The following is a 14,721-nucleotide window of genomic DNA, read 5'->3' on the forward strand; positions in this document are numbered from 1 at the left end:
GACACGTGTCATCGTCCTGTTGGTCAATTCTAAATATCTCATAATTAATTAAAAAGACTCATTACCTATACTCGAAAAATAATTTTTTTTTATAAAAACTAGAAAAAACTAAAATATTTTTTTACTAAAAACTGAAAAAAACGAAAATATTTTTTTTCCAGTTTTACAAAAAAACTGCTTAAAAAAAACTGAAAAATATTTTCTAAAATAATATTTTTGTAAAAACTGAAAACAAAAACTGAAAAGCAATTTTCTAAAGCAATTAAAAACTAAAAAAAACTGAAATATTTTTAACTAAAAACTGAAAAAAAAGAAAATATTTGTTTTTTCAGTTTTTACAAAAATATTTCTTTAGAAAATTACTTTTTAGTTTTTTTTTTCCAGTTTTTACAAAAATATTATTTTAGAAAATATTTTTCAGCTTTTTTAAAGTAGTTTTTTTCAGCTTTAAAAATTGCTTTTCAGTTTTTTAAAAAATTACTTTTTTTAGTTTTTAGTAAAAATATATTCAGTTTTTTCGAGTTTTTACAAAAAAAAATTGCTTTAGAAAATTGATTTTCAGCTTTTTTTTTCCAGTTTTTTCTAAAGCAGTTTTTTTGTAAAAACTGGAAAAAAAAAATATTTTCGTTTTTTTCAGTTTCAAGTAAAAATAATTTCAGTTTTTTTCAGTTTTTCCAAAAAAAAAAATTGCTTTAAAAAATTGATTTTCGGGTATGGGTAATAGGTCTTTTTAATTAATTAGAAAATATTTAGAATTGACCAACATGGCGATGATACGTGTCTCTCCGTTTAAATAAGGAGCATATTTGAACCCAAAGTATGACTGTAGGAGTATAGATAACCCAATAGTATAACGAGGAGTATTTTTAGACCATTTTCGAAAGTAGATGAGTATATTTGGCCCTTTGCCGTAAAATAAAATAGGGCAGTACGATGCACAAAGCATTCTACGTTCACGTAGAAGAGGGGCCACAAATCAAGAGAATGTTATGTAGACAACCTATCTAATGCAAGCACCAATGGTTGATACCGATGTTTGAACTCGTGAACTATAAGTCACACAAAGACTACTGTTGCTCCAAGACTCTCTTTATTGTTGCAAAATAATGGATGGGAATAATACTTAAGTTACCTAAGAAGAGGTTAAAAAGGCATTGCCCTAAAGTAATATAGATTAATATCGCACTCGCAGACACAGGATGATCTATGCCAGAATCCAGCCACCCATGTTCCCTCAATTAATACAAATATAACCTGAAAATGACAAGCAACAAAACCTTACCCCAATCAGCTTTAGATTAAAGTCCAAAAACAAAAAAAAAAAGGGTGAGAGTGTAAATGTAGTGGATATTTACCTAGTGGCGTTGAAGGACACGATCGAGCTGTTCTGTGAAGAAGTTGAAAAAGATTCGGTGGATTTCGGAAGGGATCTCGCCGGTGACAATGGCGTCATTTTCTTCGACACGTACTCTACTGTGCCTTCAATCTCACACTCACCTACTTCTCAAGGTAAGCGAGCTCTCTTTCTCTATTCGAACAGAAAAGAATACACACACTCAAATATTGGTACCAATCAATTTATGATATACATGACTGTACATAGACTTTTGTCATGTAATCTGGTCAGTCTAATTAATTATGCAAAAGTATTATGATTTGATACAAACGTAGAACAGAGTAACTTCTTTCTCAATGAACGCACAAACGCGCCAAATTGCCAGAAGTTGTCCTCTTTCTGTATTGCGTTTACCAATACATAGATAGAATTGAGGGAAGAACCAATGATGTTATCTTTCACTGTTTTCTGGAGATTCGATTCTTCGCATTGGCTGGGCAACCTGCTGCCCAATGACAGTCAATGGGCTTGGGCCCTGGTAATGGGCTCGGACCTTTCACGAAAGTAATTTTTTAGGACAATGTCTTTTATGGTAAAATTTCGGGATAAATTCACAAATATACCTATAAAAGCCAAAATAAATTACACTTGCTCTACCCATTAAGAATAGAGTAAATTGGCCTTTTTGACTTTTTACAATGTTGAAATTACCTACCCATTCAATAATCGGCAAAGGGCCAAATATACTCTTGTACTTTCGAAAATGGTCTAAGAATAATCTCTCGTTATACTATTTGGTTATCTATACACCTGCCGTCATACTTTGGGTTCAAATATACCACTCATTTAAACAGATATACACGTGTCATCGTCCTATTGACCAATCTTTAAATATCTCCTAATTAATTAAAAAGACCCATTACCCATACCCCAAAAGCAATTTTCTAAAGCATTTTTTTTTTTTTTGTAAAAACTTTAAAAAACTGAATTTTTTTTACTAAAAACTGAAAAAAACGAAAATATTTTTTTTTCCAGTTTTTACAAAAAAACTGCTTTAAAAAAAATAAAAAATATTTTCTAAAATAATGCTTTTGTAAAAACTGAAAAGCAATTTTCTAAAGCAATGTTTTTGTAAAATCTGAAAAAAACTGAATATTTTTTTACTAAAAACTTAAAAAATCAAAAATATTTTTTTCCAGTTTTTAGAAAAATATTGCTTTTAAAAAAACTGAAATATAATTTTTAAAGCAATTTGTTTTGTAAAAACTAAAAAAAAAAATTGAAAAGTAATTTTCTAAAGCAATGTTTTTGTAAAAACTGAAAAAATAAATATATTTTTTTTTTCAGTTTTTAGTTAAAAAAAATTTAGTTTTTTTTCAGTTTTTAATTGCTTTAGAAAATTGCTTTTCAGTTTTTACAAAAATATTGTTTTAGAAAATATTTTTTAGTTTTTGTTAAAGTAGTTTTTTTGTAAAAATTGGAAAAAAAATATTTTCATTTTTTTCAGTTTTTAGTAAAAAAAAAATAATAATCAATTTTTACAAAAAAAAATTGCTTTAGAAAATTGCTTTTCGTGTATGGGTAATCGGTCTTTTTAATTAATTAGGAGATATTTAGAATTGGCCAACAGGACGATGACACGTGTCCCTCCGTTTAAATGAGGGGTATATTTGAACCCAAAGTATGACTACAAGGGTATAGATAACCCAATAGTATAACGAGGAGTATTCTTAGACCATTTTCGAAAGTATATGAGTATATTTGGACCTTCGCCGTTCAATAATTACCATTATACATATTTTAGTCCCCTTCTTTTCTTTCTTTTTTTATTTTTATTTTTATTTTTATTTTTTTATCTTTCTCTTTTCGTTCCTTTTTCTCCTTTTCTTCTCTATTTCCATTTTTTTCTCCTTTTCTTTTTTCTTTCTCTTTTTTTTCCTTTCTTTTTTCTCTTTTTCTAATTTCATTCATGTTTTTGCTCCTTTTTCTTTTTTTCATTTAGTCTTTATTTTCTCTATACCAATAAAAACGATAACTTATACAATATACTTTTTTTTTTTTTTTACTTTTTCTCTATATTTGATAAAAATTAAGTCAAAGAGTATTTTTTTACTTTTTTTTCTCTATATAAAGTATAGTATGCCTTTTATCTTTATTTTTTACTGTGCTAAATGTGTGTATTGCAAATATTTCTGGCGATATTATATCAAATGGTATAGTAGTATAAAGAAATAATATATTAGTCTAATAAAATAACTTATTAGTACTTAATATTATTGTTAAATATTTTATACAATAGTATACTAGCACCGTATATAAATATACCAAATATGTATATTATTATTTTATGTTTATTCCTATACCTACTTGTAATATAGTGAATAGTACCTACATGGAACTCCATCAAACACTTCATTTAAGAAAAAAATATTAAAAAGTACGAGAATTTCGTTGAAAATTTAAAAAGTAGCCTAGTTGGAAACTTCAAAAAATTTGAAAAAGATTCCAATTATAATTGTATATTGTTATATTATACTGTATACTATAATAATATACTGTTGTAATAAACTTCATCCAAAAAAAAAAAAAATACTGTTGTAATAAATTGTATACTATTGAATTATATATTGTATACTAAAATGGTATACAATATATTAAAATGGTATCTTGTGTGTTTTTGTTCAATATCTAAATTCTCTTTAAAATTGCCTTCAAAGTTTTAACACAATTTTCATATTGGGTAAGACAATAGCATCCCTAGCAACAACAACAACTACACTTCAGTCCAAATCAAGTTGGGGTCGGTAAAATGAATTCTCAATAGTATACCCAAATGATATACAAATATATCAAATAGGTATATTACTATTTTATGTGTATTCGTACACCTGCTTTTGGTATAGTCAATAATATCTTCATGAAACTCCATCAAACACCTCGTTTAAGAAAACATTCGAAAAACATGAGAACTCCATTGAAAATTTGAAAAAGGATTCAATTGAGAATTTAAATTTTTTAAAAAAGACTAAATTATAACAATATACTGTTAGATTATATGATATACTATAATAGTATATTGTTGGAATTCATTCTATATTGTTGAATTAAATATAGTATACCAAATGTTATACAATATTCAAAACGGCAAAGGGCCAAATATACCCCTGTACTTTCGAAAATGGTCTAAGAATACCCCTCGTTATACTATTGGGTTATCTATACCTCTGTAGTCATACTTTGGGTTCAAATATACCCCTAATTTAAACGGAGGGACACGTGTCATCGTCCTGTTGGCCAATTCTAATTATCTCCTAATTAATTAAAAAGACTCATTACCCATACCTGAAAAGCAATTTTCTAAAGCAATTTTTTTTTGTAAAAACTTTAAAAACCTGATTTTTTTAAACTAAAAACTGAAAAAAACGAAAATATTTTTTTTCAAGTTTTTACAAAAAAACTGCTTTAAAAAAACTGAAAAATATTTTCTTAAACAATATTTTTGTAAAAACTGAAAAGCAATTTTCTAAAGCAATGTTTTTGTAAAAATTGGAAAAAACTGAATGTTTTTTTACTAAAAACTGAAAAAATCGAAAATATTTTTTTCCAGTTTTTAGAAAAATATTGCTTTAAAAAAAACTGAAAAATAATTTTTGAAGCAAGTTTTTTTGTAAAAACTAAAAAAAAAGAAAAACTGAAAAGCAATGTTTTTGTAAAAATTGAAAAAACAATTTTTTTTTTTTTTTTTCAGTTTTTACTTAAAAAAATTTAAGTTTTTTCCAGTTTTTAATTGCTTTAGAAAATTGCTTTTCAGTTTTTTTTTTTTTTTTTCAGTTTTTACAAAAACATTATTTTAGAAAATATTTTTCAGTTTTTTTTAAAGCAGTTTTTTTGTAAAAACTGAAAAAAAAATATTTTCGTTTTTTTTTAGTTTTTAGTAAAAAAAAACAATTCAGTTTTTTCCAATTTTTACAAAAAAAAAATTGTTTTAGAAAATTGCTTTTCGGGTATGAGTAATGAGTCTTTTTAATTAATTAGGAGATATTTAGAATTGGCCAATAGGACGATGACACGTGTCCCTCCGTTTAAATGTGGGGTATATTTGAACCCAAAGTATGACTGCAGGGGTATAGATAACCCAATAGTATAACAAGGGGTATTCTTAGACCATTTTCGAAAGTACATGGGTATATTTGGACCTTCGCTGTATTCAAAAATAGTATATTATGTTCTTTGTGCAACATCAATAAAACTCTTCGAATTTGACTCAAAAATTTCGACCCAAAATCCACAAATAGATTCCAAAATCTCCATCAAATTGACTCAAAATTGACTCACAACCTCCAATCTATATTTCGACCACACCCCATAAAAATTGGATCAAAATAACTATAAACTCAACAAATTCAATTTATGAGTTTCAAGCTTCAAGGTCCATTAATGGTAGATTTAATTTTTCTTACAAAAAATCTTCAAAAATTAGTGTTAAACACAATTTCTGCATCAAAAAATAACATTCAATTCAACAAATTCCAACAACAAAAAAACTTCGAACGCACACGAAAATTTAGACTTGAAACTTTGAACTCATACATATGAATTTTTTTTTTTCTTCTTCAGATCTAGAATTTTGACCTCGATTTGTAACGGTTTTGGCCTTAATCCAATTCAAAAATGGAGAATGAATTGATGAAAAATGTTCAATGGACACATAAATCCTATTATAAGATGAGAAAGATAGATGAAAATATTTATTTATACTTGAGAAGACAATGAAAATAAGGAAATATGAAGCAAGTGCTAGTCTTCTCCTTTGAATGCTAGGGTTAGTGTTTAGTAATGATAGTGGTTATAAATTATACTCCCTCCGGTCCATAATAAGTGACTTTTTGGATGTTTTCACACAGATTAAGAAATCCACCTTTTAACATTAATTAGCAATAAAATTTACCATATTAACCTTAACTATCACTTCATATAAACACCTCTAACTCCAACATTATTTACTCCAAGGGCAATGTAGGAAAAAAATAATTACTTCATTCTTGAAATCTGAAAAAATTACTTATTTTGGACCACAAAGAAAAGGCTAAAAAAATCACTTATTATGGACCGGAGGGAGTAATAAAAAAGCCGGGTAATTAATTTGGGAAAAATAAGTATAAATTGAAATAAGTAACATTTAAGATAGTAAAAACAGGTAGTTCTTTTGAATTGAATTGGTATTTGGGGTAGATTATCCTTTGTGTCAGTTGTTTAGTAAATGATTCTTTTTTATTTCCTAAAGGGTAATTTCTCAAGGGCTATATTTGCAATTTTTTAAACTAGGGATAAAATCTAAAACTATGACCTAAAAAAGAATATTTGCGTAATCAACCTTTTTATGATAGTCATTTTTTTTTATGTCTAGTTTGCCAGCATAAAAAAGGAAAAAAAGAGTTCCCTCACTTATGTACGAAATTCATTTTACTCACAACTATCTTGACTTTGAATTTTATATCATTTGTTTCAACCAACATTAATAGTCAATATTTTTAATTGAAACATTATCCAATTTGCTAATATCTATTGATCTTTAATATACTTTTAAAAAAAATATTTTTACTCACCAACATAATATTAGAAAATATTTTTAGGAAAATATTGTTCATGATAAATGTTCTTAAAAAAAATCTCATGGGAAATTGGCTTTCGTCTAGCAAATCAAACACATACGGAAACAATAAATCCTTAGGGACCTTAATTTCTTAAGATTAAACTTTTCTTTTTAAAATATTTTCCCCAATTTTTAGTATGTTTTGCTAAATATATCTAATTAATATCATTAGTAGAATTCTTAATTTAGTTTGAGAAATATTATTAGTAGAATTCTTAGTGTAGTTTGAACTATTTTAGCCTTTCCTTGTAAAATTGGGATAATTGACATTAACTTCAAATGAAAATAATTGTAAGAGTTAAATAGTGTTTCATAAAACGAGACGGAGAGAATGATAGTAGATATTATATACAAAAAGAGATTTTAACACTGTAGAGCAAATATATAAAACTATTTAAATAAATGGCATAACCTTTGATTTTTTTTCAAAATTGACAGATTCGTTTACTTTTATGGCATATTCTAATAGTACTTACGGTTAATGATAGACCACTAATTTAGGAATTAGTTTATAATCTTATAAATACATATTCATTTCTCTTTCATCCTCATTAATATATTTTCGTTTCTCTATTAATAAATATAGAAAAGTGCTTGACAATAGGGACGGCTAGATGACCACCATACAGGTTTGGTTTGTATTTTAGTTCTTTCTTACTATTTATAATTGATTATTAGATAATTTTAAACAAAAAATAGTTACTCGATCAAAATAATGACTTTGAGTATATAATTTATTTAATATATATATCTGATATTCCCTTCGAATTCACCATAAATCTAATTTCTCTTGCGACTGCTATTCTCAATTTTTTGAAATTCTTAACCTAATTTCATAATCTTTATTATACTATGTATATTTTTTATTATACTATGAATATCTTTATTATACCATGTATATAATTATATATGCGCACATAAATAAACAAATGCATATGTACGTTATACCATTATTATAATGTGTATATAATTATTACACACTTAATAAGAAAAACAAATCTACAATATACCCTTCATACATGATATAATATAATTATATATATTTATACATAACTAAACAAATACTAATTTATGATATACCATTATTATGTCGTGTATATAATTTTCTACGCATACTAAATTAACAACCACAAACCTACACTATACTCATAATATACTAATTCACTTAATTGGAAGTTCAAGGAAATGCCTTCAATGGTGGAGATTATTTTGTGTCTTCCTTTGATGGTATGTCTAGTTTTTTGAAGACTGGAGTTTTTTTTTTCTTTCGGTTTTTGTTTGAAAAAACGGAGATCATATGTAGAAGGTTATCATTGGGGAGTTTAATTAGGAGAGAAATTATGAGATTTATTGGGATTTGATTGACTATCAGATGGAAACTGCTACTAATATAATATTTTTATTGCCTTATTTGTTATTCAATAAATGATGCTAAGATTCTGTAGATATTTTTAAAATCTTGTCTAGTTATAAAAGTGTCTCATACAAAAAAGTGTCTAAGTATCCATTTCATGCAGTTAAGGTTGTAGCTGTTATCTATGACAAAATTAAAGATTTGTTAAAAAGTTATTGAATATAGCCACACACAAGTATATTGTGATTATCTTATACTAAAAAAAAGATGTATACTTTGATTATTGTTATTGCCATGGCTCACGACTTCCATGCGTCGATGCACTGTAACTTTATAAATAAGAATCATGACGTACAAAAAAATTAAACATTTAGCTTGAAGCAATCTAACAACTTAGCTTGAAGATAGTTCCACCAATACCAAGTCTCCTTGTGAAACAAAAAGATTTTAGTAACAACGCACAACCTTTTTTTATATTTCAACATATTCTGATCACGAACAAAGCCCTCCTTCCGTTTCATTTTATTTGACGATGTTTGACTAGGCAACTAGTTTTCTTTTTTCCCTTAAGAAAAGAAAGAATATTTGTATGCAATGTTCCTGTGGTTGTTAAATATGCTAATTTGCAACTGCAAAAGCAAATCAGAGAAACTGTTTAATTAAATTGTCTAGACAGAGGAAGATAAGTTCTTCAAGGCTGGGAAATTGTAACTTTTTACTTGCATACCAGATTTAGCTCTCCCTTGCACGACTAACCAATATATAGTCTTAGCTAATGTGGGAATTTCAGTCTGATTCTCTCTTCACAATATATATTGTCTGCAGAATATGCTTGTTGTCTCTTGCATTATTTTAGTCTCAGCGCTTCCTTTAAGAATGAGTTGTTCAAGTCTTCCCTTCAAAGATTCAACCATGGGAAGCAACTTAAATGCAACTTCTTTGCTGGATAATGTTTCAAGAAAGAACAGCATGTCAATCCCAATTCATACTCACTTTCAGCTTCCTTCTCCATTGCCCAGGTGGCCTTCAGGTATTTTCTCTTCGTCGATATAGTATTCCTTCCATTTTACTACCCATCTTGTCCTGATTAGTATTCGATCACTTGTTTCTTGTCGTCGATATATTCTTTCACTATTTCAATTTTCAAATAATATACTTCAGTATTTGCAAATATTGCTGTGAAATTTGAGATGCTGGTGAAATAATATACTTCAATGGTTTCTGCTCACAGTTATCAACTTTCACAAATCTTTTTTTAAGTGAAGTTCATGTCAAAACACAGTTTTTTTGAAATTTCAGGTGAAGGCTTTGCAAGTGGAGTCATTGATCTTGGAGGATTACTTGTGTCCCAAGTATCGTTGTTAACTAAAGTTTGGGCTACCCATGAAGGTGGACCAGATAATCTTGGAGCTACGTTTTTTGAACCATCAAATTTACCAAATGGATTCTTTATGCTTGGTTCCTATAGCCAACCTAACAATATGCCCCTTTTCGGATGGATTCTTGCTGGAAAAGATACATCAGGAGGTGCCCTAAAGATGCCATCTGATTACGCGCTAGTATGGAGTAGTCAGAAGTTGAAAATTAATCAGGACGGTGTTGGCTATATCTGGCTGCCAATACCTCCTGAGGGCTATAAAGCCATAGGCCATGTTGTCACGACCTCGCCTCAGAAGCCTTCTCTGGATAAAGTCCGTTGTGTTCGTGCTGATCTTACCGATGTATCTGAAAGTCATGATTGGATTTGGGGCACCAATGGCTTGAATGTTTACTCTTCAAGACCTAGAGACAGGGGAACACAAGCTTTAGGAGTGTCAACAGGTGCTTTTATGGCTCAGAACAATGGAGCTGCAGACTCACTAGCTTGTTTAAAAAATGTCAAAGCTAATTTATCTGCTATGCCAAATTTGAACCAAGTTAAAGCTTTGGTTCAAGCATACTCTCCATTGATTTACTTTCATCCTAATGAAGAGTTCTACCCCTCATCAGTAACTTGGTTTTTCCAGAATGGAGCATTATTATACACCAAAGGACAAGAATCTTCACCGGTTGGTATTCAGCCAACAGGTTCAAATCTTCCCCAAGGTGGTTCGAATGATGGTGCTTACTGGTTGGACCTCCCAAGTGATAATGCAGCAAAAGCTAATGTCAAGAGAGGAGATTTGCTGGGTGCCACAGCCTACTTACACATTAAACCAATGTTTGGCGCAACGTGTACTGATATTGCTGTGTGGCTATTTTACCCTTTCAATGGCGCTGCAAAGGCTAAACTCGAGTTCATGACTATTTCATTGGGAAAAATTGGAGAGCACGTTGGCGATTGGGAGCATGTTACATTGAGGATTAGCAACTTCAATGGAGAGTTACAAGGCGTATACTTGTCGGAACACAGTGGAGGCATTTGGGTAAGTACTTCGCAGCTTGAATTCCAAAATGGTAACAAACCTGTGGTGTATTCATCGTTGCACGGACACGCTGCTTATCCGAAACCAGGACAGAATTTGCAAGGCAGTGGAGATGTAGGAATCAGAAATGATACAGGAAAGGGGAAGTTGATGGATACAGGAGGAAATTTCTTAGTAGTTGGTGCAGAATACTTGGGTACAACTATAGTGGAGCCACCTTGGCTAAATTATGCAAGGGAATGGGGTCCTAAAATCAGCTATGATATATCAAAAGAGCTCAACAAAGTAGAGAGATTTATGCCTGGGAAACTTAAGAGGGCTGTTGAGAAAATTGTGAGAAGCCTACCAAATGAGGTATTGGGTGAGCAAGGACCAACTGGTCCAAAGTTTAAAGACATGTGGAATGGTGATGAAAGAGGTTGAACATTACTCTCTCCAATCCAAAATAAGTGTCATCTAAGATTTGTCACATCCACTAATTAAAAAAAAAAACTTTGATTTAAATTACCATTTATCTCTCCTCATATTTTTTAGATCATTGGTTAGAGCGAGGCTAAATTTGAAAAAAGTTGTTAATGCTTATTTTGGATCAAATTGATACTTATTTGGACAGGAAGGAGTAACATAATTCAGATATTTAAATATTGATCAAAAGGTATTGGCTTTTCCCATGTGTTTTTTCACAATTCTTTTGAGCAATTGCATTATCAACCAGCCATTTATTTTACAACTAAGTGACTTTGTGGTAACCCAGTGACTACAGATAATCTAATTAAGATCTTCCTCAGAAGTAACCCCCCCCTAAATTACAATGATGGGGATGATGTTCCCGAGTCCTGGCACCTTTTGTAATAAATTTTATTCTTTAGATCCTTTAGTTCAAAATTCAGAATTGTTTTAGCAAGAAGCAAAAGCTTGATAGATTGGCAATTAACAATAAGCCCTACACAAACCAAAAAAGGGACTCGTCGACAGGTTATTTTGGTAACGTGAAATGGAGTAAGTATAAGGAGTTTTCTTTTTTCCATCCTTTCACTAATAACTAATATAATGGGGATTTTTTTTTAATTTTGGACATAGATGTGGTTAAAACATATTTGCATCGAGTGTTAAGTGATAAATATACTTAAAGTGAAAATGTGCATTTATAAATTAACTATGATTTACTGTTAACTATACTAGAAGACATGTGTCACGTATTTATAGATTTAGTGTAAATACCTAATGCATGTATATTTACAGTCATATCTGAAAATTGAATTATTTAACCCTTGATAAAGTATCATGGAAAGTAAACGCGAACACGTTATATAGATTGGGAATATTAGGATTTTTTTCTTGGCCATTCGTTAGGAGGAAATAGATTTTGTACTTTTCGATTCCTTTATGAGAATTAAGCACCAATCCTTTAAATTTATTGCCACAAAGATTTCTCTTATCTGTTGGTCTATCACTAACATGCATGTTGTGGAGAATTAAAGTTAAATCTTACTATTTTTGTCAGTAATAATATGAACAGAAAGAAGTAAGTAATTAACGTTAACGTTTTTAATACCTTTTAGCATTTTTCCTAAAATGTTATTGTCAATTAGTTATTTGTCACTAGTCACTACACGTTTGTTGGTCATGAACAAGTTTCTTCTAAGATGCAAGCAATATAATACTTTAGGAACTTGATTATTGACGTCTTCTAAAACTAATGAAGTGTTAAAGAGAAGACACATATTGAACCAATTTGAGATCATCTTCTAAAACTAATGAAGTGTTAAAGAGAAGAAACATATTGAACCAATTTGAGATCATCTTCTAAAACTAGCAAAGTGTTAAAGAGAAGCTAAGAAACATATTGAACCGATTTGAGAAGTGATCGTTGTAGTTTAGCTATTAGATAAATCTCTTAAGTTATGATAATAATAAAAAGAGTACTCAAGTTTGGTTTCCAATTTCCAAGCACCACTACGGTTTCAGAAACATGTTTTATACTGCTCCCTTCGTTCAAAAAAAAAAAAAGACACACATTTTAATATTTTCTCAATGAGAATCTTTTAGTCACATAAATATTATAACACATTTAAGATAATAAGTTTAAAATATTTATAACCTCAAAATATTATAAAATATTTAAGACTACACATTTCAAAAGTCTTTCTATTTTTAAAAAGTTATGCCAAGTCAAATTTACGATAAACAAAATGAAATAGAGAGAGTATAAAATATATAAATGGATATACTGTGAGTCTATGAGGAAGGAGAGGTGTATATTTGGTATTACTTTTTTTTCCAAAGTTAGTACTCCCTAGTCCCTATAAGGACCAGTGGTGGATGCAACTCACAGATTACGGGTTCATCTGAATTTAATTTCTTTAGGTCTTTTTTGACGTGGAATATATATATATATATATATATATATATATATATATATATATATATATAGAAGTTAGATATGAAATTGCAATTTTAAAAGTGCAATGAATTTAATGTTAAGAATCTTAAAGATAACCTTCAAGTTTAAATTCTGAATCTGTCTATGGTAGGAAAATCTTAGATAGAGTCTGTCGTTAAGAAAAGTTTTAAGAAATAGCCCGTCAAAAATTTAAAACACACTCGCCAGAATTTTGAAGCACTGAAAATTATGACGATCACTAGAATTTTATCTACAATGCTGAAAATTCTGGTGATCCGTAAGAATTTGTGACAATATCCTGACGATCACCATAACTACTGCATGCTTTAAAATTCTATCTGTATACTTTAACATTCTAGCAATTGAGAAAATCCTGCTGAGCGAAACTTTAAAATTCTGGCATGGAGCTTTTTTTTTCGAACTTCTGTTACTGGGTTAAAAAAATCATTAGTGGCACTGGAATGTCCTATTTTTGTCATTCTCCTAATTTTAATGGGTTTGATCTTTAAAATTCTCAACACTAAATTCATTATACTTTTTAATTATGGGTTCATATCACGATCCAAAATTCTACCGGAGCCGTAATAGAGCCTAACACCGCTTGCTAGGCAAGTCAACCCACCACAAATCAGAAATAAGCATCAACAATAGCAAAAAATAGTCTCAACAACGGAATAACATAAATAATTGAAGTTAGAATAGTCATACAATTGAAAACCAACCCAAAATCTGGTGTCAATGAGTACATGATCTCTAAAGATTATTAAGTACATAAATCTGATCAAAATACAATACTGTTTGAACGACTAAATAGTAATAGTATGAAATTGGAAAAGGGACTTCAAGGCCTGCAAACGGAACAACAGAGCTACCTCGGAGTCTCCAACAGGAATAGATGCCGCCCTCAAGCAATCGCCTCTATCAGAAGCACCTGGATCTGCACATAAAGTGAAGAGTATAGTATGAGTACAACCGGCATTATGTACTCAATAAGTAACAAGCCTAACATCGGACTGAAAGCAATGACGATCTAGACAAGGCCCCATATTCATTTTTGATAGCCAACAACACAATAACAGTACAGTAATGACAAAAAGAACACGTACCTCAAGTAATATCAAGTTCAACCTTTTTGCAGTAAGAGTAGAAATAAGCATGCTTTTCAAGTATAAAAGTTAAGGCATAAATATTTCCGTAGAAATCACCTAGACATGGGTTTATAAATTTAACTGCGATTCCAAGTTCTAAAAATCAAATAGAGACATCAAGTACAAATTATTATGAGGGAAAAATCACAACCCTATGCCTACATGATAAGTATACATGCCAAAACCAACGATATCGTAGTTTAATCATCAAGTATACCAAGTCTCAGCACATGTATAGTGCTTGGCACAAGTATCCCTCAATTATCACACACAACCATACTCATCACTATACAGGCGCCTGGCATAAGTCCCTTACCAAGCACGTATCGTATGCCTGCACCCACTTATTATTACCTGACTTCGGAGTGGCGGATCCTAACTCAAGCGCTGATCGGATCTAAGTCAACGATCAATATCACTT

The 14,721-nt window shown here is 29.8% G+C and overlaps 1 protein-coding gene across 1 annotated transcript; it reads left to right on the top strand.

The window, feature by feature from the left end:
- Window positions 1–1,236: 1,236 nt before the first annotated feature.
- Window positions 1,237–11,419, top strand: LOC104092840 (hypothetical protein At1g04090-like). The gene is made up of 3 exons (XM_009598516.4): window positions 1,237–1,509; window positions 9,169–9,373; window positions 9,643–11,419. Exons 1-3 carry the CDS (start codon window positions 1,444–1,446, stop codon window positions 11,169–11,171), a joined length of 1,800 nt encoding a protein of 599 aa, XP_009596811.1. The 5' UTR covers window positions 1,237–1,443; the 3' UTR covers window positions 11,172–11,419.
- The last annotated feature ends 3,302 nt before the right edge of the window (window positions 11,420–14,721 follow it).

The sequence above is a fragment of the Nicotiana tomentosiformis genome, chromosome 8 (genome assembly GCF_000390325.3).
Source record: "Nicotiana tomentosiformis chromosome 8, ASM39032v3, whole genome shotgun sequence".
Lineage (NCBI taxonomy): Eukaryota > Viridiplantae > Streptophyta > Magnoliopsida > Solanales > Solanaceae > Nicotiana > Nicotiana tomentosiformis.

What these genes read in the sequence shown, in the direction of transcription:
- LOC104092840 (XM_009598516.4), top strand. Translation starts at nt 1,444, where the DNA reads ATGGCGTCATTTTCTTCGACACGTACTCTACTGTGCCTTCAATCTCAC. An exon ending in ACACTCACCTACTTCTCAAG is followed by an intron (nt 1,510 to 9,168) that starts GTAAGCGAGCTC and finishes TATTGTCTGCAG; the next exon opens with AATATGCTTGTTGTCTCTTG. An exon ending in ATTGCCCAGGTGGCCTTCAG is followed by an intron (nt 9,374 to 9,642) that starts GTATTTTCTCTT and finishes TTGAAATTTCAG; the next exon opens with GTGAAGGCTTTGCAAGTGGA.